This window comes from Periplaneta americana, chromosome 5 (genome assembly GCF_040183065.1).
Source record: "Periplaneta americana isolate PAMFEO1 chromosome 5, P.americana_PAMFEO1_priV1, whole genome shotgun sequence".
NCBI lineage: Eukaryota > Metazoa > Arthropoda > Insecta > Blattodea > Blattidae > Periplaneta > Periplaneta americana.
The window spans coordinates 191,288,160-191,314,730 of NC_091121.1; the positions used below are offsets into that span (position 1 = coordinate 191,288,160).

General features: G+C 34.0%; 1 protein-coding gene across 2 annotated transcripts in view; it reads left to right on the forward strand.

Annotated features, from left to right (window-relative positions):
* The window catches only part of LOC138700363 (uncharacterized), a 60,976-nt gene that overhangs the window by 21,271 nt on the left and 13,134 nt on the right, over positions 1 to 26,571 (forward strand). The window contains exon 3 of one of the 2 annotated variants that reach the window (XM_069826948.1): positions 10,063 to 10,134. In XM_069826948.1, coding sequence (XP_069683049.1) covers positions 10,063 to 10,094 — 32 coding nt within the window. In that variant the 3' untranslated portion in view covers positions 10,095 to 10,134. Of the gene's footprint in view, positions 1 to 10,062; positions 10,135 to 20,981; positions 21,139 to 26,571 lie in introns of those variants that run through there. The other variant, XM_069826947.1, reaches the window with a different exon arrangement.

Below are 26,571 nucleotides of genomic sequence, written 5' to 3' on the forward strand. Positions count from 1 at the left end.
CATTTGCAGGTATTTCTCACTCGTGACAGTCCCTTCGAAGAAGTACGGCCCAATTATTCCTCTGGAAGACAAACCACACCGTACTGTTACACCTGGAAGATTGACGGCATTTTCTTGAAAGATATATGGGATTTCGTTAGCCCAGTAAACACAATTGTGCCGGATAATTGTGTCATTAAGTTTAAATGTGGCTACATCAGACCAAACAATTAAATCTTGAAAATTTTCCCTTTCATCATACATGTTCAAGATCCACTCACAAAATTCCAGTCACCTATCTGATTCGTCCTCATTTAGTGCGTGGACAAGTCTCGGAATGTAAGGCTTCCATTTTTGAGCTCACAAAATTTGATGAACACTGGATTTGTTGATACCAATCTCACAAGAACATTGCCTAATTGACTTATTTGGAGATTGTGCAAAAGCCTGCATGACTGCATCAACACACTCGATATCTGTGGAACGTCTCTTTCTTCCGCACCGCCCTTTCAACACACCTTGCACCGTTCCGTCGACTTCAAACTTGTCTCGGATTCTTGTGATAGTTAACCTTGTTGGTGGTTGTATTCCAAATTCAACCCTCCAACGTCGTTGAACCTCAACAACATTCTCCACTTTCCAATAACATTTCAGTATCCACTTACGTTCATCGAAAGATAATTGCACCGCCATGTTTGTTTATAAACAGATGAACATGTTTCCATGCTTTCCACTGCCTTCTGAATCATAAACCGCAAAAATCGTATTTCTGTTTCATTTCTTTGCTGTGAAATAATATTTCAAAGAGTGTATACATCAATTTGGGACACTCCGTATTAATAATCTATACTAATAATGAATCTGTAGCCAAAATTTTTCTGGTAATTTTCGATTTTCCAAAAATAATAATTGGTGTTAACATGTATAATTAACCATCCTGAAACCGAAAATCGCTTTTTTGAAATTTTTGTTTGTATGTTTGTCCGTCTGTCTGTCTGGATGTTTGTTACCTTTTCATGCGATAATGGCTGAACTGATTTATATGAAAATTGGAATATAAATTAAGTTCGTTGTAACTTAGATTTTAGGCTATATGACATTCAAAGTACTTTATTTAAAAGGGGGGTTATAAGGCGGCTTGAATTAAATAAATCGAAATATCTCCCTTATTATTAATTTTCGTGAAAAATGTTACATAACAAAAGTTTTTTTTTTAATTATTTCCGATAAGTGTTATTCTATGCAAAATTTTGATAGGACTGATATTTCATGAGATAAATGAGTTTTAAAATTTATATAACAACCCCATCTAAGGCGCTGTAATGAAATAAAAAACAAATGACTTCATCTATAAGGGGCCTTGGACAACAACAAACTGAAGCTATTAAACATAGCCTACAGAGAATATTTCTGTGTTTGTATGAAGTAATATCGATTAAAGAATATACAAGACTTTTAAAATAACAATATAATACATTTTCACCGCCGCCTCAGATTATAGCGTTGTTGTTCCTGCAATAACTCCTATGTGCAAAATATAAAATTTTTGAGTAGGAAGAAAAAACACATTTATTCAGTCCATGGCAATGGTACATAGGAGATCATGAATTCTTACATTTTCGAAAGAAAGAAATATAATTATTATTACATATTACTATTATGCTGTATCACTATTTAAGTTATTTGAAGGGTTCAGAACCATAGTGGGCTAAGCGCCATTTACTGAAGACGTAGAAAACAAGGGTTAAAATTAAGTTATTACCATAATTCAATGGAAACATATAGCAAATAAAGAAGATTGTAATGAAAATTCTGAAGGCCTCTCTTCAAATTTTACACTATCATCTATATATTAACTCGTAAATTTTTGTTTTAATGTACAAATCTAATCCATATTTTGTCCGTTTCATTTCCCATTATCTTTTATGTTTGTTAATTCCGGATCCCAGTGGTCAACCTCACTTGAGGACGGATGATTTTAAATCTTAGTAGTATAAAGTATACACAATAAATCTAAATGATGTCACTCTTCATTAAACTATGGTTGCATGTAATAACAATTAAGAAACATGTTAAAGGAATTGTCATTGCACCAAATGAGTGCTCTTTGGACCAAAATGATCGCATTTTAATTATTTGGATGCAATTTAAATTAAGTAACATATTAAACGATTTATCCTTCTATCAAACAGGAATGATCCCTGGATCAAACGTCCTATTTTAATTATGTAATTACTTTATATTTATTTCTAACGGATGCAGCGGAGCGCACGGGTACGGCTAGTATGTAGTAAACGGAAAGTATTTTGTCTGATATTGGCGTCTGTCTCCATGAACTTCGGACAGTCTGAAGACATAATTCACACCGGTTCACAAGTAGAGCATTTGATGCAATTATGTCAACTACAAGACCTAGGACAAGGAGACAAGTCACGACTGAACGACTTAACACATCTGTCTTGCGTCAGGGAGGTCAGCGCTTCGAAGCCCGAGGCTAAGTATTCTCATTTCGACTTCTATGTGGTTAGCTATCCACTTCGTCTATCTGGCTGAATGTCTCTTCATCTATGCGTAGTTGTGAGACATTTGACGGCTTTATAACAAAATGGATCGGAGTTCGATATTACAGTATTTCATATTTGTGGTGGTGAAACTCCTGTGAGTACTGAGTAGTAATTTTCTCCACCTATTTCGGATCTCTCGGCCATTACCACACAAATTTTGTTCTCTTACAGCTCCTTCATCCTCCTTACAAATTAATAGTTTCTCTATTTCGATTCTCCCAGCCCTTCTCGCTCCAAGGTTTCTTAATTTTTTTTTATTTCAGCTACATTTAATAGCCTCTGTATTTTGATTTTATACAAGCCATTCTCGTTCCAGCCTCGTCCTTTTGTAGCTTTGTCATGTAACCGACATACAATAGTTTCTGTAGTTTATAATAGATATAAAATAAAGAAATTCTATTTTAAAGTTTTCCGTAAATCGTACGAGCTTTTTAGTGAAGCTATGGGCACATATTCACCGAATACCTCTGCTTTCTTTGTTCTTTTCTTTTCACCATTGTTCGACTATTGCTTTATCTTCGTCTATTATAAATAGTACATGCACTTCCCAGTCAAGTAGTCCAATGTTCGATTCCTGGCGTGAGTAGTGGATCACGTGAAATGATTAGTGCGAATTCCGGAAACAGAATACCACTTTGAAATGTGTAGTCCACTTAAAAACTTAGGCCTACTCATAATAATGTTGCTGTTCTCGTTATAGTTGCCGTCTCTGGGTGTGTAATTTCTTTTTTAACGTTTTCTTTCATCGGGACATTAAGGGCCGTATTCATAGACATTTTTAGCGCGGGTTTCCGGTGGATGATCAGCGTTTTTCGTATTCATAAACCAGTGTTAGCGATAGGATATGATATGAATTTTGTACAAGTAACCAGTCGATAGCCGGGGCTAGCTTAGCACGCTCGTAGCGCGTGCTGCGAAATGTCTATGAATAGCACCCTTAAGGTCTATATATTAACTAAAACCTCGTGAAGCGTAAGTACTTTGAATGGCAAGCACTTCCTTTCTTAGAGAAGTTGTTACTATACTGTTTCCTCTCTTAGACATTTTAATAAAAATCTGAACACGAAAGAAATGCATTAAAACGTGAAATATATTATTTTCTGTCCTTTAACAACGTGCACGTTTCATTCCAAGTAGGTCTATAAGCTATATTACCTGAATATAGAGTTGAATTGGAATCACAACGCAACAGAACTGAATTGATATTAATTATTAATTCACAAACTTAGATATTGTATTGTATTGTATTGTATTGTATTTATTAACATTCCATGGTATTCATACATGCTTACAGCTAGAATATGGAACAAGTCAAAAAACTTAATACTATTATAAAATCTTAATTTATAGTCACAGTCTAGATGAAATATATACAGACGAGATTTACAATATAGTCTACTAGTACAACACAAAGTTTAGAATCAATTTCATGAAGTGTTATTGAATGTCATGAATTCACCTACAGAATAGAAGGCGTGAGAAATTAGGTACTTCTTTAATTTGGCCCTAAATAATTTTATGTTTTGAGTTTCATTTTTTATATCGATAGGGAGGCTATTAAAAATTTTTACTGCCATATAACGCACTCCTTTTTGATAGCACGATAGACTTGCCGATGGAGTATGAAAGTCATTTTTTGACGTGTATTTATGCTATGAACTGTTGAATTGGTTACAAAGTTTTCACGATTACATACGAGGAAGATTATTAATGAAAAGATATACTGACAAGCCATGGGCATTATTTGTAGTTTTTTTAAAATAGTCCTACACGATTCCCTAGATTTGGCACCTACTATTATTCTAATTACTAGGCCTACCGGTACTTGCATTTTCATCAGTTTCCTTCTACTGCAAATCAAAATTATTGCTACCAACATAACAGAAAATAACTGAAAGTTGTAGTAGCCTATTTATCAGTACCCAAAATTCTAAACAAAGTTGGTAAAATAAAATTCAACGTGACATCTAGAAAATCACTATAATCCACTAGGATATGTAGTAATAGGGGAAAAATGGTTACGTTTCACCCTTAGGGTATTAAATAAGCTGATCCGAAATATACGTAATAATACGAGAACAATATATCAAAACACACTTGCACTAACTGTAAGATAGACCTACAGTTAGTTGCGATGAGACTGAAGGTCGGGGTTATGAACCTGAGTATATCTACGTGAGGTCCCTAGACTGACGTCACCAGTTATAACTTATAGCCTATTCCAAGACTCAGTAACTTCAATGCTCTCTAAAGGTGTATGGGATCCGCTGTGCAATCATAAAAAAATGTAAAAAAATTGTACAAAATTGTAAAAATTGTAGAAAATTACTACATTGTAAAACTATAAAAATTTGTAAAAATTGTAATTGTAATATTGTAAAATGTTGACATGTTCCACATCTTAAAGCTTCATTGCTCATGTAAGATCTATAGAATAAAATGAATGAATGAATGAATAAATGAATGAATGAATGAATGAATGAATGAATGAATGAATGAATATAGTATGATTATTTCTTCGTTGCTTCTCGCCTAAATGTTATGTAAGGCACTGCACTGACCACTTGGGAATAATCGTACTATTGAAACTCCAGCAGACATTGAGGATCTTCTGATTTTCAGAATTTTCTACTCAAAACAGTAAGGCCCGGTTTCTTCAACCTTTGTTAAAATGCACCTAACATAGCGTTAATTAACTGTAAGTTAAAAGCATGAATTTCTGTTAAAACTATTGCGTTTCTTCGACTCTACATTTCACATTTTAACATTCTGTTTGTTAACTCTCTGTTAGGACCAGAGAATCTAGAGTTTAACCATAACCTATAACCAAGTATAGGCTCACTTCTGTTTTCTGAACTCTGACAATTGCGATTCTCGGTTGTTTCCGTTGTTTGATTCAGAGAGAATAGAAGTCTTTCTATTCTCTCAGGTTTGATTTCTGCTTCTTTCCTCGTCTGTATCACAATAGCGTGGAGCGGCGTATTGGTATTGCTGTTGTGAAATGGAAAACACTGGAACAAAAAGAAATCGTGGGACTAATTTCTATTTGTTCGAAAGAAGTCTTCTGCTGGAAATTATTTCGCAGTATAAACCAATTAATGAGAATAAACAAACAAACAGATCTATGTTGAAAGCGAAAGTGAGGCTTGGCAGAAAATAGTCTATACCTTTGTATGAACTTCTGGTCTGTCAAATCACAGAAATCATCCCCTTTGTTTATGTATTCATGGATATAATTTTCTAAATAATCCAGATATGTAAGTTCAGCATCTAACGCACCAGCCATATTGGATACTTCTATGCTAACAGAGAGTTAAATGATTTAACTGCATGAAATTGGGCAGTTAAATTAACATAGGTTTTAACAGCCTGTTAGTACTAACAGTAGTTGAAGGAATGCTTCAACTGTTAAGTTTACAGTTAAAATGGAATGACACACTGTTATAATTTAACAAAGGTTGAAGAAACCGGGCCAAGGGGTTGTTGCAAAGAGTTAGAAAAACTTAGTCCGTCACTTTGAGCAATTGCTGTAATGTAGAATAAGAGACGGAAAAGTATTAAAATGAGATATACTAAATAAACAATTTTATTACAAAATAAAAAAGCCGGAATCACAACACTATACACATAAACATTATACGTCTTACGAAATTCATAACAATGTAGATTTCTCATGTTGCAAATGGGAGGGGGAGCTATGGTTATCTAGCGTCTGAGCGAGATGAAGGTGATAATGTCAGCGAAATGAGTCCAAGGTCCAGCGCCGATAGTTACCCAGCACGAGGGAAAACCCCGAAAAAAAATATCAACCAGGTAACTTGTCTCAACCATTATTCGAACCCGCGTTCCCTCGTTTTAAAATCAGGCGTACTAATCGTTACTTCACAGCAGTGGACTGTTGCAAATGGCATTCCAGTTATACGTAGTAGTAGCAGTAGCAGCAGCAGTTTGTTTTTTAACTATTACTTGAAACTTATACATAAATTAAATTGTATACTACACACCCAAGTAACAAGGTAAGGTTTCCTTTCCTCTACAGCACACAAAAGACATTTTTCATAATACCTAAAGCTAAGATATTTGACTTCATTCATACATTGAGAAAAAGGAGCATCTTGTGCGGACCTCTGAAGAAAGAACTAAGGAAAATACTAGTGAAGTGCTTTGTGTGGAGTGTACCATTGTATGGGGCAGAAACATGGACATTACGACGAAGTGAAGAGAAGCGAATAGAAGCATTTGATATGTGGATATGGAGAAGAATAGAACGTGTGAAATGAACAGAGAGATTAAGAAACGAAGCTGTGTGGGAAAGAGTAGATGAAGAAAGAATGATGCTGAAACTGATCATAAAGAGGAAAAAGATTTGGCTGGGTCACTGGCTGAGAAGAAACTGTGTACTGAAGGATGCACTGGAAGAAATGGTGAACGGGAGAAGAGTTCGGGGCAGAAGAAGATATCAGATGACAGACGACATTAAGATATATGAAACATATGCGGAGCCAAAGAGATAGGCAGAAAATAGGAAAGACTGGAGAATGCTGGGTTTGCATTGAAAGAACTACCCTTGAGCGGAACACTATGAATGAATTATACATTCTACACTTTAAGTTGGTGTATTTAATTAATTTTGTACAAATTCACATGAAATGGCTGTTTCTATATAATATGATAATTTCTACAATATTGTTTAGATATTTGGATAGCTAAGTGAAAGAACATTGCAAATTAAAATTTTACAGGGACAGAAAAAGAAATGCTTGATGCATTAGTGTTGTAAAGTTTTCCCACAGCCATTTAAGTTCTGTAGCCTATAATGAAGTACTGTATGTATAGATTTTTTTTATTGGGTTATTTTACGACGCTGTATCAACATCTAGGTTATTTAGCGTCTGAATGATATGAAGGTGATAATGCCGGTGAAATGAGTCCGGGGTCCAGCACCGAAAGTTACCCAGCATTTGCTCGTATTGGGTTGAGGGAAAACCCCGGAAAAAACCTCCACCAGATAACTTGCCCCGACCGGGATTCGAACCCGGGCCACCTGGTTTCGTAGCCAGACGCGCTGACCGTTACTCCACAGGTATGGACGTATGTGTAGATACGGAATTAAAATTTGGAATGAGTCTTGATGGGAGTCAACCTGTATGTAGGCAAACATTTCACACGACTGTCCACAAGTAGCATTACGGTTGATTGATTTCTAATGTACTGTTTTGGCATTTAAGCCATTAACAGTCTAGTGGCGAAGTGCATCAACATCGGTTAAAAACGCAGTAATCATAGATTACGAAACGATGGTTAAACAGTAACCGTGGTTAAAATGTAATTTCTGTGCACCATTCATAATCACCGATTACTTAAACATAGTTAGCTGACACTTCATTTAACCAGAGCAAAGTCTATGATGGTACACTGTTTCTACAAAATGACTAAAGGAAAGCATTCATACCACAGCAAAGATAATAGTTAACATCTAAAAACGACTGCGCTCACTCCGTTCTACATCGAAGTGAACATGTCCTACATTTTCGCGTTGCATTTGTTTGCCTTTGGGCGCTGTTATATTTGCGAGTTGCATTTCTTTGTTTTTCATTGCTGTTAGGTTAAAATCGTACAAAATAGAAAATTGAATGCAAAAATGATTATATCCCAATGTGAGGTTAAGTATCGATAGACTTACTTAATAGATTTAAATATATTATATAATAAAGAAGGAATATCCATAAAGGAAAAGGATGCAGAAGATTAGTAGAAATGTGTGTACGACCCAAGATCCCATTTACACCAGCTTACTGTTCATTATCCTAAGATCCATCCATAACCTCTCTTTGTTCAGCCAGTGACAGAGAAAGAGATATTCAAGTATTCCCTCTTAAAATACAGAAAATAACAGTTACATAGAATCTTAACATAAGGAGCTGATCAACAGAAGAAATATGACTGTTTTTGAGTTATTGCAAGTGAGCCATTTGTAGATTTTGATAAACAGAATCCCTCCTGAAATTTTCTGTCACCTAATTCCTCGTAAAGATTCTCTCTTTCCACTAAAGAAACTTCACGCCCACGCTCTATCCAAGTAATTCAAGTACTGTACAATAATAATCGTCTTCGAAGTAAACATCTGTGGCTCTGGCCGCCATTTTGCTTTACTTGCTCTACTAATCACTGGTTATCTCCTTTAACCGCTCGAAAATGGCCGGTTATAGATTACTGTGGTTAACCTCCTATTTAAGTCGTAACCGAGGTCGATCCACTGTAAAAATGCTTAACCAGAGGTTAGATGACAATTTTAAGTGGTGGTTACACTAACCGACGTTAATGCACGTGGGCATAGCTCTCCAATATTTGGCGGCAATGCAGGTTTCAGCCGCTACTGCTGGGCAGACTTCCAGGTGCGACGCATTCATCTCGACTTCAGAAACAAAAACATCTTCTCAACAAAATATGAGATACAAGTAGCATACATACAGGGGCTCTAGTTTACTGCACTTACGCAGTGTGTTGTAAGCGGAACTTATTCAATAAGAACACTCCAAATTTTATTTCCCTGTCTGTACATCCGAGGCTTAGCCTATTTTGAGGTTTCGTAACAAGCTGTTTTTTTGCGGTGATGGGTTGTTAGCCCTTTGCCCAACCCCCTAGCTGGAGGACCATCCCTCATCGGCTGTCCGCAACTTCTTATTCAATATTTTCACAGGGCGGGTTTCTTAAAAGCCAGTAAGAAAGAAAAAGAAAGAAAGAAAGAAAGTAAGTAAGTAAGTAAGTAAGTAAGTAAGTAAGTAAGTAAGTAAGTAAGTAAGTAAGTAAGTAAGAAAGAAAGAAAGAAAGAAAGAAAGAAAGAAAGAAAGAAAGAAAGAAAGAAAGAAAGTAAGTAAGTAAGTAAGTAAGTAAGTAAGTAAGTAAGAAGTAAGAAAGTAAGAAGTAAGAAAGAAAGAAAGAAAGAAAGAAGTAAGTAACTAAGTAAGTAAGAAAGAAAGAAAGTAAGTAAGAAAGTAAGAAAGAAAGAAAGAAAGAAAGAAAGAAAGAAAGAAAGAAAGTAAGTAAGTAAGTAAGTAAGTAAGTAAGTAAGTAAGTAAGTAAGTAAGTAAGTAAGTAAGTAAGTAAGTAAGTAAGTAAGAAAGTAAGAAAGAAAGAAAGAAAGAAACTAAGTAAGTAACTAAGTAAGTAACTAAGTAAGAAAGAAAGTGAGTGAGTGAGTGAGTGAGTGAGTGAGTGAGTGAGTGAGTGAGAGAGAGAGAGAGTGAGTGAGTGAGTGAGTGAGTGAGTGAGAGAGTGAGTGAGTGAGTGAGTGAGTGAGTGAGTAAGTGAGTAAGTAATCTGTACATCCATTTTCAACCAATAGAATTTACTACAGTGTAAAACAGAGTGCGTGCAACGTGTTTATATTAAAACATTGCAATAGGAAATAAAATGTCGCTTGCGACGTTTTTCCGCTTAGCTATTCAGTTATGAAAATCAACATTTAAATTTTATATTTACTTATAATAGGATTCTAAGTATAATCCTTACTTTCCAGATAACCAGCAGCATGCGAAATCAGATGGTTGAAGGCCAACACTTCTGTGGACATTCACGTACGCATAACATGGTGAGTTGAGAACTAATAATCACTAATATTTTACAAAAAACTACTTTTTTTGGTATGTGTACCGTCGCGTGGTATTTTATGATGATTCTTGTGAGCCTAAGCGGTAGAACATGAACGCGAAATTACAACCATCAAGTGTAGAAATAATTCTGAACATAATAATTAATTTTTCTGATGAAAAAGTTTTACGATTCTTTACACTCATTCATACGTGATATAGAAGATTACAAAGAAAGCGGGCCTATTTAGATTTTATTTTGTAGTAAGTCGCTATTGTGTGTTATTTCAAATAATTTGTACTAAAAGTTATTAATGTTATTAAATTTCGGGTCCATCATAGCTAGTCAGCGCTTTTCTAGATGACATTTCAATATTCGTAGCAGTGCTTTGATATAATTTGTTCTAAAGTTATACATGAATACAATAGAATCGCTATTTGTTAAAAGGGCCGAAGTCCAAAAATACAAATTTTACAGGAGAGACAAAATACTGTCCAGAACAATCACCATTTTAATCTATACTAATAATAAATCTGTAGTCGAAAATGTTCTGGTAATTTTCGATTTTCCAAAAATAATTGGTCCTAACATATATAATTAACTGCCCTGAAACCGAAAATCGCTTTTTTGAAATGTTTATTTGTATGTCTGTCTGTCTGTATGGATGTTTGTTACCTTTTCACGTGATAATGGTTGAACCGATTTATATGAAAATTGGAATATAAATTAAGTTCGTTGTAACTTAGAATTTAGGCTATATGGCATTCAAAATATTTTATTTAAAAGGGGGGTTATAAGGGGGCTTGAATTAAATAAATCGAAATATCTCCCTTATTATTAATTTTCATGAAACATATTACATAACAAAAGTTTTTTTTTTAAATAATTTCCGATCAGTTTTATTCCGTGCAAAATTTTGATAGGACTGATATTTAATGAGATAAATGAGTTTCAAAATTACAATAACAACGCCATCTAAGGCGGTGTAATGAAATAAAAAACAGATGACTTCGTCTATAAGGGGTCTTGGACAACAACAATCGAAAGCTATAAAACATAGCCTACGGACAATGTTTCTGTGTTTCTATGAAGTAATATCGGAAGCTAAATTAACCGAATTGTATATTAATTATTATTTCACCATTGGAAAGTGTAGTTTCTCTAGATGGACATAATGCTATAATGTTATTACAGTAACGTCTGAGTGAATCGAGGACAGGTAAGATTAAAATAGCTTCTTATGTACAGAAAACTTGATAGGCATCCATTTGCTGTATTTCCTAAAATAATTTTTATGACCAAATGAGTGGTCTCTGGATCAAAATGATCGCATTTTAATTTTTTAATACAATTTAAATTAAGTAATATAATAAACGATTTATTGTTCTATCAAACACGAATGTTCCCTGGATCAAATGTCCTATTTTAATTATGTAATTATTTTATATTTTATTTCTAACGGGTGCAGCGGAGCGCACGGGTACGGCTAGTATAAATTATAAAATGTTATGTTCAATTTTAACCATTTGTATTGGTTTTTTAAAGTCCTTTTAACATAAATGGATGTGTCTATGGTAACAGAACACATTTCAATAAAAAAAATGAATCGTGAAAAAAATATGACTTCCGCCCTTTTAACAAATAGCGATTAATTTATGGGAAATGTTGCAAATACTGTAGCTTAATGAAACTTAGGGTACTATTCATAGACATTTCGCTAGCCCGCGCTACGAGCGTGCTAAACTAGCATAGAGTAGTGAAATTATATTTCTTTGAGAGAACGAATTCTCTCCGAGTTATCACTTGAGTCAAAGACGTTTAAATTATCACTTGCGTCACATTAAAAGGAAAGTGCGACAATCTTATAGAACAGCGTTTCTCAAACTTTTTTGAAGTGGGGACCACTTTTTAAAGTCAGAACAGTTCCGCGGATCACCTTACTCTTGTTCCCTCCGAAAACAAGTTTATCACTTTTGTAGTATATTTTAATATCAATATACTTATATTTTAAAATATAATTAATTAATTTCACCCAATAAAAGTTTATTAGTTTCAATATCGCAATGAAAGTGATCACGAACCCATGAAAATTCATCATAATATTTACTCGGAAAATAAGTTTCAAATTGTGACCTCAGAGTTGTATTATTGTGTACGACGTACAGTACGTGACCATTTCAATGTGCAGACTAGGTGTCGGTAAAACTATTAAGGAAGTCATAAATACATGGAAAGGTTCGGTCCTCTGTTATGAATTTGGGTGGTCCCTGGCTGGGTTACATGGTCGGCGCCAGATATGCAGGGAAAAGATGGCGAGAAACACCACGTTCATAGTGCTTTAAATCCCTCTTTTGTTGTTGAGAGTAAAGTGGGAATTCAGTAGAAGGATAGGGTAATAAATTTCATAAAATATGAGAACTGAGAGAAAAAGTGAAAGGCAATTACCATATGTCATTTCCAAATTCTGAGATTTTCAGCTATAGAGTGATACGCAGTTCGTTAGGATTTTATTTTTTCTTCTGCCTTTTTTGAAGGACCACAAGGGTAGACCTCGAGGACCACAGGTGGTCCGCGGATCATAGTTTGAGAAACGCTGCTATAGAATATGCCAATAAGCCTACTAGTACTGTTGCTTGAATTTACATTCACATACGTCACATTAATTAAAATGAAGACTGAAGGGTGAAAGATAAATCACATTTATTTCTTCCTTTCCAAAAGTATAAATTGAACTTAAAGTTCGCATGACGATATAGCCAGATATACTCGGAGTACGAAGCGAAGGTTAGCGCGTTTGTAACAGTCTGTTTGCACCGGGACGGACGAGATTCACCGGTCCGGCCAGTCGAAGCGGAGACCCCACAGGCACATCCTTCATTACGTTTTTATTCAGTATTTGGCCACTTCTTTATCATTAAATTGCAAGTCCGATGGTGTTGACCTGTCACGTCCTAAGAGAAGAGAGACAAGGAGAAGAGGAGAGCACTGACTACCAGGTAAGTTAGCAATGAAGAAATAGTGACTATTGTTCTATAGGTACTGCAACATAGCCGTCCCCTAACTTAGTTACTATGATTGAAAATTCGACTCCATTTTGCTGATTTTGACTGTTCCATGCGTCTATTCAAACACCCATTCTTTCTTTCTTTCTTTCTTTCTTTCTTTCTTTCTTTCTTTCTTTCTTTCTTTCTTTCTTTCTTTCTTAGGATAAAGATGAAAGCTAGAAAAGATGGGATTACATAGCTCACTATTTTAACATTTGTACTATCTCTTATAATTCATTCCCTGACAGTCCTGAATCTTCTAGTATGTTTTTCTTTCCTCATTTATTTTTTCTTTATTAGCCCTTAAATTGACAATGTATCCTATAGGATACAACAGGTTAATAGGAGATATGCTATAATTTTAATAGAACAATAGAAAAAAATTGGTAGGAAAATTAAAATTTCACAATTTGTTCGTTCCCCTCCTTTCTCTTTTATGGTCTTTTTTTTTTTCACTCAATATGTTTATTATGCTTTGTCCAATTAGGCAGTCCCGTCATTGGGAAAGCTGTTTATAAAATTGTAGACGATACATACAATATTGTACAACATCTATACTAATAATAAATCTGTAGCCGAAATTTTTCTGGTAATTTTCGATTTTCCAAAAATAATTGGTCCTAACATATATAATTAACCACCCTGAAACCGAAAATCGCATTTTTGAAATTTTTGTTTGTATGTCTGTCTGTATGTTTGTTACCTTTTCACGTGATAATGGCTGAACCGATTTATATGAAAATTGGAATATAAATTAAGTTCGTTGTAACTTAGATTTTAGGCTATATGGCATTCAAAATACTTTATTTAAAAGGGCGGTTATAAGGGGGCCTGAATTAAATAAATCGAAATATCTCGCTTATTATTGCTTTGTGAAAAATGTTACATAACAAAAGTTTCTTTAAAAATGATTTCCGATAAGTTTTATTCTTTACAAAATTTTGATAGGACTGATATTTAATGAGATAAATGAGTTTTGAAATTAAAATAACGCCATCTAAGACGGTGCAATGAATTAAGAACAAATGACTTCGTCTATAAGGGGCCTTGGACAACAACAATCGAAACAGGGGCCTTGGACATCAACAATCGAAAGCTATTAAACATAGCCTACAGAGAATGTTTCTGTGTTGTATGAAGTAATATCAGAAGCTAAATTAACCGATTTGTATAATTAATTATTATTTCACCATTGGAAAGTGTAGTTTCTCTAGATGGGACATAATGCTATAATGTTATTACAGTAACGTCTGAGTAAATCGAGGACAGGTAAGATTAAAATAGCTTCTTATGCACAGAAAATTTGATAGGCTATTTTGTACATTCGTTTTCTGTATTTCTTAAAATAATATTTATGTACACTCATTTTAATCTCAGAGAATTAACGAACAACGAGAGTGTATTGATTTAGTATGCAGTAATAGTACGTTAGCTTAGCAATCCATTATTTTATAATTCAAATTTTAACTATGCTCAATTGAATCGTGTTAAAATACATAAAATTATATATGCAATAAATGCAATGCAAAAAACTTGGGTAATGAGCGAAGCAGATTATCTTGCGCTGTTATAAAAGTTGTTCCCTGGATCAAACGTCCTATTTTACAGTAATTATGTAATTATTTTATATTTATTTCTAACAGGTGCAGCGGAGCGCACGGGTACGGCTAGTTTTCTAATATATTTTTCTTTCCTCATTTATTTTTTCTTTATTAGCCCTTAAATTGGCAATGTGTCCTATAGGATACAACAGGTTAATAGGCTATATGCTATAATTTTAATAGAACAATAGAAAAAAATTGGTAGGAAAATTAAAATTTCACAATACTATAATATTGTACACATATAAAAATATAGACATTGCGATAGTTGTTTTCTTTACGGTCCGACACGGTTTAATAAACTAGTGTGAGAAATGAAGCTTTGCCAAGTTAAGGGTTAACTTCACACTAGATGGCCTTCTGTCTAGTAACATGTAGGCCGGTTTCCCTTTTCTTTGAATACCGCTGCAATTTGCGTCAACATCATTATCATTAAGAGACTTTCGAGGCTTTGTCTACCCAAAAAATTTGAGTTATTATACCTAGTAACAGTAGGTCTATAAGTTCGTAATAACGATTTTTGGTAACACTTGGTTCAACTCCGATCCTTATATATAATTAAATTCACTGTTGGCAATCATTCTAAGTTCCGAGAGTTGAGTGCGAGCCGAGGCTTGTGGCCACAAACCTCTAAAGTCCTGGCTGCGATTTTGACTCGTAAGCGTGATGGAGAACCGGGGAAGGGGTATGGATTCGCTTCATCTCCGTACTAAACAAGACTAGCTTTGTAGCCTACCGTCACAATAATACGTTGCGCTACGTTGGTGTTCTATGAATGGGCTGTATTGTTGAGTGTTAGTTTAATCAACAGTGCATATGTGTGTGTATGTTACATATTAATTTTATGTAAAATGGTTCTTACTGAGAGAGTATTGAGGTCATTATTATTTATTTGTAGAATTGAAAGAGAAAACATTTTAGTTGGTTGTATAAAACGTGCTTACGAAAATAGAAGATAGACACCAAAATAACTAACAAAATGAAATTCTAAATCCGTTGCACATATCTCCCAAAATAGTAAATTAATAACAATCATAAAACAAAAATTATTGCAAATATCTGATCCTCTCGTACTAAGATATAAAATTAATATATATTTAAGTAGCTGATGAAGGAAGACAATATAGAAATTTTGAATTTTCGTGGTGTAAGAATGATCCTTGGCTAACATGGTGCTCTGAGACAAACACGTTATATTGTTATATCTTATTCTGTTTGGGGGAGAAAATGGGTGGTCATATTCTTCTTATGGGATCTGTGTCACAAACAATAGTTTAATAGAAAAGCCGATAAACATTTACCGTATAAAAATATATAAGGTAAGCAGATTTTTTTCAGTCCACCCAGTATTTACATCTTAGCTTCGCCACTGATAACTACTACCACCACCAATACCACTATATTACCGCCACTGCTGACACCACCATTATCGCAGTACCACGTCTACCATAACTATCAATTTCTACTATTACTATTTTTGTTAGTTATTTGACGACTTTATATCTACTAATCAAACCAGCTATAACGGCTGGGGGGATCATCGTGCTAACCTCCATTCTGGTTGGATGATCGTCCACCTCTGCTTCGGCATGTGGACATGAGGACACCAGTCGGTTGGTCGGTCTTGACCCTTCAAAGGGCTATATATCTACTAATATATTATTTAGTGCCTATAGAATTGGTGGTAGCAAGATGATATTTGGAGAGACGAGCTCGGAAATTCCCCATGTGATTACCTGTTATCCGTCTTACAGTTGAAAAAACCTCGGATAAAATCCAACCAGGTTATGAGCCCAAGCGGACATCGAACCCACTCCGAAGAGCAACTCTCGATCATTAGACAAATGTGTCTACCACCTGAGCTAAGTCGGTGGCCTTCATCACTATTAAAGCACTATATTCACCACTATCTTCACCACAGTCATAGTTACCACCATAATAATTACCAATAACGTTACCATCACCATCACTACGATCACACCATCACCAACACCAAATTTCGAAGTCCAAGCGAAGCTTTCTTAAAAATGTGACCATTGACTTGCCTTGTTTGCTTTGTGTTCTAATCTCTTTATTCCTCCTTCTTCCAAGCATTACGTTTTTCATTTAGCTGACAACTTTTCGCCGGAGGTAAGATGATCGGAACCCAGAAGATTTAATTTGCTATTTCTATACAGTTCTTCAATGATGGACGGATTCAAAAATTAAAAGTAATACAAATAGTTTATGTAAAATTTGAATAAAATCGCAACGCTTCTAAATTACTTATTTACTTACAAATAGCCATTAAGGAACCAGGACATTCATTATCGCCCTCACATAAACCCTATACTGAGCAAGATTAATCCAGTCTCTACAATCATATCCCACCTCCCTCAAATCCATTTTTATATTATCCTCTCAGTTACGTCTCGGCCTTCCCAAGGATCTTTTCCCCTCAGGTCTTCCAATTAACACTCTATATGCATTTCTGGAATCACCCATACGTGCTACATGCCCTGCCCATCTCAAACGTCTGGATTTAATGTTCCTAATCAAGTCAGGTGAAGTATACAATGCGTGCAGTTCTGCGTTGTGTAACTTTCTCCATTCTCCTATAGCTTCATCCCTCTTAGCTCCAAATATTTTTCTAAGTACCTTATTCTCGAACACCCTTAGCCTCTGTTCCTCTCTCAAAGTGAGAGTCCAAGTTTCACAACCATACAGAACAACCGGTAATATAACTGTTTTATAAATTCTAACCTTCAGCTTTTTTGACAGCAGACTGGGTGACAAAAGCTTCTCAACCGAATAATAACAGGCATTCCCATATTTATTTATTTAAAATGATGTCTGATCTACACGCTTCCCGATTCTGAATTTATGTAATTTTTATTTTTGTGAACTTATCTAATTTCAGTGTTTATTCAAGATTTACTGAGAACTTTGAAATGCTTTAATAACTTGTTGAAAAGTGTTGCCAACGAAATCGACAGACATCTTGAATTTTTGAACATGTCAGAAGGTCAATAACGTGGTGCTTCAGGCCTTCAATCGATATACAAGAAGCTCATTTAGGGCCTTCATATGGAGTATTGCCGGAACACAAAAACAACTCTAAGTTGGAATCAAAGACATCAATTAACACTCTTTGTTAACCTGTCTTGAATTAGATCTCACATATTATGAAACGCCGTATAAAGTTGTGGTAGACAAAAGGACTGCGGAATACGTTATCTTCGGATTCTCTTACCAATAAATGGCTCAGCACTAGCGTGCTGGTGCATTCAGGTGGCCCGGGTTCGATCTCCATCAAGGTCATGATTTGTAGAGTACAAAGCAGATATTGCAGAGGGATCTAGTGGTTAGCGCTTCCATCCAAGCGGTTAATATTTTAACAATATTATTTATATAACATATTGCAGTAATAACATCGGCATCTGGAATCTTGTTGATTTTTTCACGGCTTCCTTAATGTTACTTGCATTACAAATGCAGTAACTTTTGTGGTGTTGTAGAGTTTACTTAATTTTTGCAAATATTTAAAAACAATAATTAACAGTGCTATTTAGGTGAAATTGCAGTGGTAAGTTTCCAATTTATAATTATTACTATGTTAAACGTCTCAAAAAATAATATGTTAAAAGCCTAAAGCAGTAAAATGAATATGGCGCTTAAGCGGTAAGAAGAGGGAAATTGTTATGTGTGTTACGTTGGGAATACTGAATGTGGTATTTCACACTTACCGCGTATTGGTTTTGTGCGGAAAGCAAGCAAATACGCACGATCTCGCACAAAATATTTTTGTATGTCGAAAATCACAAACTACTTTCGTAAATTATTTTCAACGTTGTTTTACTAGTTGGAGGTATAAAGTTATAACAATAAAATAGTAAATTATCAAAGCTTTTGGTATCTATTTATTAAAATATTTTTACAGCAGTATTTCACTAGGAAATTGCATATTTTTACAAATAGCAATTTTCGAGTTACGACTCTATTTTATTGGGAGTGCGATAACCTCCCCTAAACTGCTTTGACTACTATGTCGGTATCAAAAGGAGAGGTAAAACAAAGACAAAGGAAGAAGGTAGCACGTGTTATTAATCCATTAAACGGACTCATGTTCGATTACCCTTAACTGTCTAGTAATTATGCATACTCACCGAACGAGGAGTTCGTTTATTTTTAACTGATGACCGTGTAAAGGAAATTTTATCTTTATCTTTATCACCACCACCATCACCACTACCACCACCACCACTACCACCACCACCACTACCACCACCACCACCACCACCACCACCACCATATAAGCACCAAAGTCTTACTAATTTTTATTCCTATTATTTTTCTCATCTTCCATTTTCTTTATTTATTTATTCATTAAAGACTCAAAGAATCTGAGTGACCACAAGGGTCCTGAATACAATAAACAGGTACAGTATAATGTGATGTGATACATTAAAGAAAAAAGAAAGTTAATTATTGAAGGAAAATAATATAAGTAGATTAATTGAAATACAGATGATGATGTAATATTTGAAGAGAATCCTTGATAATATTTATAAGGACAGACATTACATAATCAAAAGGAATGTGAAGTTCCTTAAGATAATTCCATGTGAATTTTGCAATAGAACCTCTACTGCCAAACACCAAACCAATTACAGACCATTCTTTTATTTGTTATTCTTATTAGCCAGGAGTTCCTCTTTCTCATCCTTTTCCTTCAGTTCCCTCTTTCCACTTCTCTTATCTTTACTCTATTTCTTACTTCTAGCACTTCTTTTATATATTATCTTCTTTTTATACTTTTATTTTTCTCATCAAACTATCGAACTTCTTTTCCTTTCATCCCTTTTCTTTTTTACCTACTTCATCTTCATCTTTCGTATTCTTCTATTTCTCTTATTCTGACTTCCTTTCTCATTTCCCATATCCTTGCTTTTCTCCTTTTTTTCACGAATTTTATGTAAGAATGGTAGAATCTTGCTTCAAGAATTTTTGAATTTTTAAAAAAGAAATCCAACGCAAAAGGCGTGTTCGTAGTCACGCGAAATGGAAATGTAAGCTGCTATAGTATCTTTTTGATGTTTATTAATAATTACTAGGGGTGATAATATGTTATTCGACTTCAATGGTATCTGGTTTATAAAAAAATGAATTTAATTAATTTATTAGTATTCTATATTTCTATCTTTTTAGTTTTTATCTTATTAATATAAATGTTATGGTGGATAAGGTCTTTAATATATTTTTATAATTTCAATTATTTTTCATTCGTGTTGGTTTTAAAATGATTATCAATTTAAGTTTGTTAAAAAAATTATTAGGTTATAAATGAGTAGTTTAATATCAAAGACGGACATCTGTCGTCTCCTTAGTTTTGATCTAGAGGCAATTTTTTAATTCACAGTGTTTTTGTAATGTTTAACACAATTTATTTTATAAATGTAGTGTTAGAGTTTGCATATGGTTTCACTATAATTGGAAAGAGCATGAAAAATTATCTAAAAAACCACAGCTACATAAATTTCGATTGAGGTCAGATGTCCGTCTTTGATATTAAGCTACTCAAATTATTTATCATGTAAGTATTTTATTGGAATTTTTATTAAATTATTATTTTTTATGATTATGAAGGAATTAGCATTTAATATACAGAGGGTTGTTTCCATGTACTATATTTATTTCTCAATATTTTTGTTAAAATTGTAAAAAGAACTGAAATAACCAATTAGGCCTACTATTTTGTTAGAATAGTAATATAAAATTATTTCAGAGAACATAAATTGTTAAAGCAGGCCTAAAACTATTCTTATTATCAGAACTAATTTATCACCAATTATTGTTTCTGGCAAAAGCGAGCGACGTTCTAAAAGGGTTGTACCTAGTGAATATTGAGGCTATGGGACATCTTTCATCTGAGCTCCGAATTTTCCTGCTATTATCATTGTCATTATCCCATTATTGTCTTGTCAATATTTAATCGCGTTTAATATCTTCTGTAACCGTAAAGGTGCGTCAAATGAACTACGTATTAACGCACGTTCTTATATCAGTCTATCCATTGACGGCTCCTTCGAAGATCATGTGTCTATAAATGACAATATATCGATAAAATCCCGCTCTTGTTAATTGCTTTACCACTGGTCTGCATATGTTGGGAGTCCTCTACGTGAGGCGGTATAACAGGACCGCCACGGCCTCCTATATAAGCGCCGTTGCACACAAGTCAATGCCCACAACAATTCGGATGGCATCGCATTGAGGTTGCTTGCGAACTAGTATAGGAAGAAGACGCAATGGGGTTCTTCCTCTCATGGGCGACAACGCCCGTGTTTGTTTATGTGTTCATCTCCTGTCTCAATTCTGCAGGTATGTCAATCAAGATTCACAAATCACATCAACGATATGTTTTTGTTTAGGGTGATTATTCCACCGCTGGTGACTTGAAACACGCACCATAGGGATGTCATGCTAAAATTTATATTTTGTTATATTAGCTTCCCTAATTATTAAAGAAGAAAATTTAATTAAAGTTGTTTGTAGAGAAAAAATTCTGTATCCATTTTTTTATTAAATTAATATTTTAATTATGAGTGTGTTTGGAATTAATTAAAATTAAAAAGTAATTATAACAACCTTTAATGAAAGCTTAATAAAATTACAGTCGGTCATGGATAATTATGTTTGTGTTTTAAAAAATAGTTTAGGATCCAACCGGTTATGATAAAATTTAAAGGAGAAAGAAATAAATGTGACATCAATGTGAATTCATTTTTTACAGATTAACAATGAAAATATCATTGTTTACATTATTTCATGATAAATTAGTAAATCACAAAAATGTTGCTGCAAAACAATAACCAAGTCTACTATAAAACTCTCTTCCGATATTTGCTAACTGCATGTTTGATATCTTGTTGCATTCTCTACGTGTACTGTTTCCAGTATAATAGGCCCTACCATTTAATATTTGAACATTTTCTTTCATGGAATACATTTTATTCAGATTAACAAATGAACCATAACCAACAATATCTTTACATTCAATTCTTTTTACTAATCCATGGCCAGCTATGATTAGCATGCATGAAAAATTAGTGCAGTTTCTGTGGCGGGAATATTTTCTATTATTTTTTTAGTTTTTTTATCGCCAGCCAAAAATTGGTTTTAAAGGTTGGTTTAATTGGATGCAGAAGTTTTTTCTCTACAAAACTTTAGCATTGAAATCCCTATGGTGCGTGTTCCAAGACACCACACTGTATATATTTTTTAATCTTAATACTGTCTTTTAACTATACAGGTGAACAGTAAATAATGTAATTAATTTCAGTTTCTTTGAGATATTACGAATATTGAGAATTTTGCTCGTTTTTGCATCCTTTCGAAAAATAAAGTTTTATATGAAACATTTCATAGCGTGTTTCGAGAAAGTTATTGATTTAATTTCCGATATGATCAATCAATTTAAGAGAGCAGTGTAATATGATTATAAATCTATACTAATAATAAATCTGTAGACGAAATTTTTCTGGTAATTTTCGATTTTCCAAAAATAATTGGTCCTAACATATATAATTAACGACACTGAAACCGAAAATCGCTTTTTTTTTTTTTTTAATTTTTGTTTGTATGTCTGTCTGTCTGTATGTTTGTTACCTTTTCACGCGATAATGGATGAACGGATTTCGATGAAAATTGGAATATAAATTTTGTTCGTTGTAACTTAGATTTTAGGCTATATGGCATTCAAAATACATTACATAAAAGGAGGGTTATAAGGGGGCCTGAATTAAATAAATCAAAATATCTCGCTTATTATTGATTTTTGTAAAAAATGTTACATAACAAAAGTTTCTTTAAAAATAATTTGCGATAAGTTTTATTCCTTGAAAAATTTTGATAGGACTGATATTTAATGAGATAAATGAGTTTTAAAATTAAAATAACTGCCATCTAAGGCCGTATAACGAATAGAAAACAAATGACTTCGTCTATAAGGGGCCTTGGACAGCAACAATCGAAAGCTATGAAAGATAGCCTACAGAGAATGTTTCTGTGTTTGTATGAAGTAATATCGGAAGCTAAATTAACCGATTTGTATAATTAATTATTATTTCACCATTGGAAAGTGTAGTTTCTCTAGACGGACATAATGCTATAATGTTATTACAGTAACTTCTGATATAATATAATATAATATAATATAATATAATATAATATAATATAATATAATATAATATAATATAATATAATATAATATATGTAATGTAATATTATATAATATAATTTAAGTTATTTGAAGGGTTCAGAACCATAGTGGGCCAAACGCCATTTACTGAATACGTAGAAAACAAGGGTTAAAATTAAGTTATTACCATAATTCAATGCAAACCTATAACAAGTAAAATAAAGTATACACATTAAATCTAAATGATGTCAATCTTCATTAAACTATGGTTGCATGTAATAAAAATTAGAAACATGTTAAAGGAATTGTCATTGCACCAATGGACCAAAATGATCGCATTTTAATTATTTGGATGCAATTTAAATTAAGTAACATATTAAACGATTTATCCTTCTATCAAACACGAATGTTCCCTGGATCAAATGTCCTATTTTAATTATGTAATTACTTTATATTTATTTCTAACGGGTGCAGCGGAGCGCACGGGTACGGCTAGTGATTGAAATAATTTTAGTTTTCTCCATTAAATGTGCAGAAATTTAATTGGAACAAATGTAACAAATTCCTGTGCAGAACGAAAACCATCAGTATTTCATTTTGTGTAAAATTTCGTGTTGAAAACCTTTTCATGTTGTAATCAACAACCGCATGACGCTGTTTTTAAATGGTATTTACTGGGCCGTGTAAAATCTCGTATGTGACATTTCTTAATTCCCTCTGAGGCCGGGAATACACGGACGCACCGCGGCAGTAACGCGGCATTGCATTGCATGCTCGCAGTAAATTGTGCAGTCTCGAGCAAGCTGCGCGCACGGGACGAACCATCTGAGCAGGGCGCGCAAGCCGCGAACACGACTTTAGTTCCATTGTAAAGGGTGCGTCAGAAAGAACGGATGGATTTCAAACTATGGATACGCAACGAGGAGAGAGATATAGTGAGGGGGACCACGACCGTTGGGTCAGCCATAGAATGCAGTTTCAGTTGAGAATATGGTGTTGGTCTGGTGTACAACGTGCTTTCATCGTAGAGACATTTTTGAAAAATGAAGAGTCTGTGATCGCCACTCAGGACTCATTTCGACATCGGATGTCACGCTAGGATTCCAACTCGGAATACAATTTTGCGGTGGGTGGCTTCATTTCGTATCACAGGTTCAACATTAAAGATGAAATCACCTGGACGAAATTCTATTGCACTGAGATTGTCCGAGGCTACGGTAAGATCTCGCGCCCTGCGACTTCTTTTTTGGGACCATTTGAAGGCGTAAGTTTGTAAACATCGATCACATACACTGGACGAACTGAAGACGGCGATTCGTGAAGAAATCGTGGCAATTGCACCAGCTATGACTGTGAAAGTGATGGCGAACATCAGAAAACGCCTCGATGCCTGTATTGAAAGCCAAGGACATCATATGGATAATGTTGTTTTCCATAAATAAACTGCATGTATTGGTGAATATGTTGATAACAATAAATTTTTGATTTGATGAATCTTTACAATTTTCTTGCCATGTGAAATCCATCCGTTCTTTCTGACGCACCCTTTACCTGCCACCCACAACGCACGTCAATGGACAAGGAGGAAGCTTTGTTAACTGATGCTGGTGCTTTAGCAGTAATGGCTCTGAACAAGAAGAAACGTAGACCTCGACGACGGTGGCGTACGGAGCTGTATAGAAAACGGATAGGGACTAAGTAATTTATTGGGGGCAATAAAATTTCAAGAAGTCAACGGCCAGTATTTTAAATAAGCCAAAGAAAATGATTTTAAAATAAAACATAGGAATGCAAAATATATACAACAAATACTACAATAATTGTTATTCAATTCATTAAAAATAATAAGAAAAAACAGAAGACATTAAACGTGCTGGTTTTGACTATCGGAGTAGCCTACGTGATTATCATTCTGGGGACGGAGTTTTGGCTGGATGATGTTGGGGAGAGCCAAGAGAGTTTGATTCAAATCCGAAAGTGAAAGGGTGTAGTGTAGTAAGAATGGGATTGGAGATTTTGTCATTAAAGTCGGCTTGAGAAGACTTGAGTCGGAGGACGTTGCGGTGGTTCGGGAGCTGAAGCATAGTAAGTTGAGGGAGTAATTGAATAGGTTGTCTAGGGTAACTCATTTGGGAATAAGACATCAAATGAAGGTGCATGTGAATGAAAACGTTCTTGTCCATATAAGTTGGCATTTCAAAGAATGAAAGTACATAATTCATTAACCTTCTTGGATATCTATACTAATAATAAATCTGTAGACAAAATTTTTCTGGTAATTTTCGATTTTCCAAAAATAATTGGTCCTAACATATATAATTAACCACCCTGAAACCGAAAATCGCTTTTTTGAAATTTTTGTTTGTATGTCTGTCTGTCTGTCTGTATGTTTGCTACCTTTTCACGCGATAATGGCTGAACGGATTTCGATGAAAATTGGAATATAAATTACGTTCGTTGTAACTTAGATTTTAGGCTATATGGCATTCAAAATACATTATTTAAAAGGGGGGTTATAAGGGGGCCTGAATTAAATAAATCGAAATATCTCGCTTATTATTGATTTTTGTGAAAAATGTTACATAACAAAAGTTTCTTTACAAATAATTTCCGATAAGTTTTATTCCTTGAAAAATTTTGATAGGACTGATATTTAATGAGATAAATGAGTTTTAAAATTAAAATAACTGCCATCTAAGGCCGTATAATGAAATAGAAAACAAATGACTTCGTCTATAAGGGGCCTTGGACAGCAACAATCGAAAGCTATGAAAGATAGCCTACAGAGAATGTTTCTGTGTTTGTATGAAGTAATATCGGAAGCTAAATTAACCGATTTGTATAATTAATTATTATTTCACCATTGGAAAGTGTAGTTTCTCTACATGGACATAATGCTATAATGTTATTACAGTAACTTCTGATATAATATAATATAATATAATATAATATAATATAATATAATATAATATAATATAATATAATATAATATAATATAATATAATATAATATAATATAATATAATATAATATATGTAATGTAATATTATATAATATAATTTAAGTTATTTGAAGGGTTCAGAACCATAGTGGGCCAAACGCCATTTACTGAATACGTAGAAAACAAGGGTTAAAATTAAGTTATTACCATAATTCAATGCAAACCTATAACAAGTAAAATAAAGTATACACATTAAATCTAAATGATGTCAATCTTCATTAAACTATGGTTGCATGTAATAAAAATTAGAAACATGTTAAAGGAATTGTCATTGCACCAATGGAACAAAATGATCGCATTTTAATTATTTGGATGCAATTTAAATTAAGTAACATATTAAACGATTTATCCTTCTATCAAACACGAATGTTCCCTGGATCAAATGTCCTATTTTAATTATGTAATTACTTTATATTTATTTCTAACGGGTGCAGCGGAGCGCACGGGTACGGCTAGTAAAAACAATAAAACGCAAAACCAAATTAGAGACAGGGGATTCGTTTACAAGCCCTCAATACCTTTTGCGAATTTCAAAACAGATTATCGGAGAAATAATTCCAGACGTTTGCCCAGCAATTGTCAGCGCATTAAACAAAAATATCAAGATGAGTTCA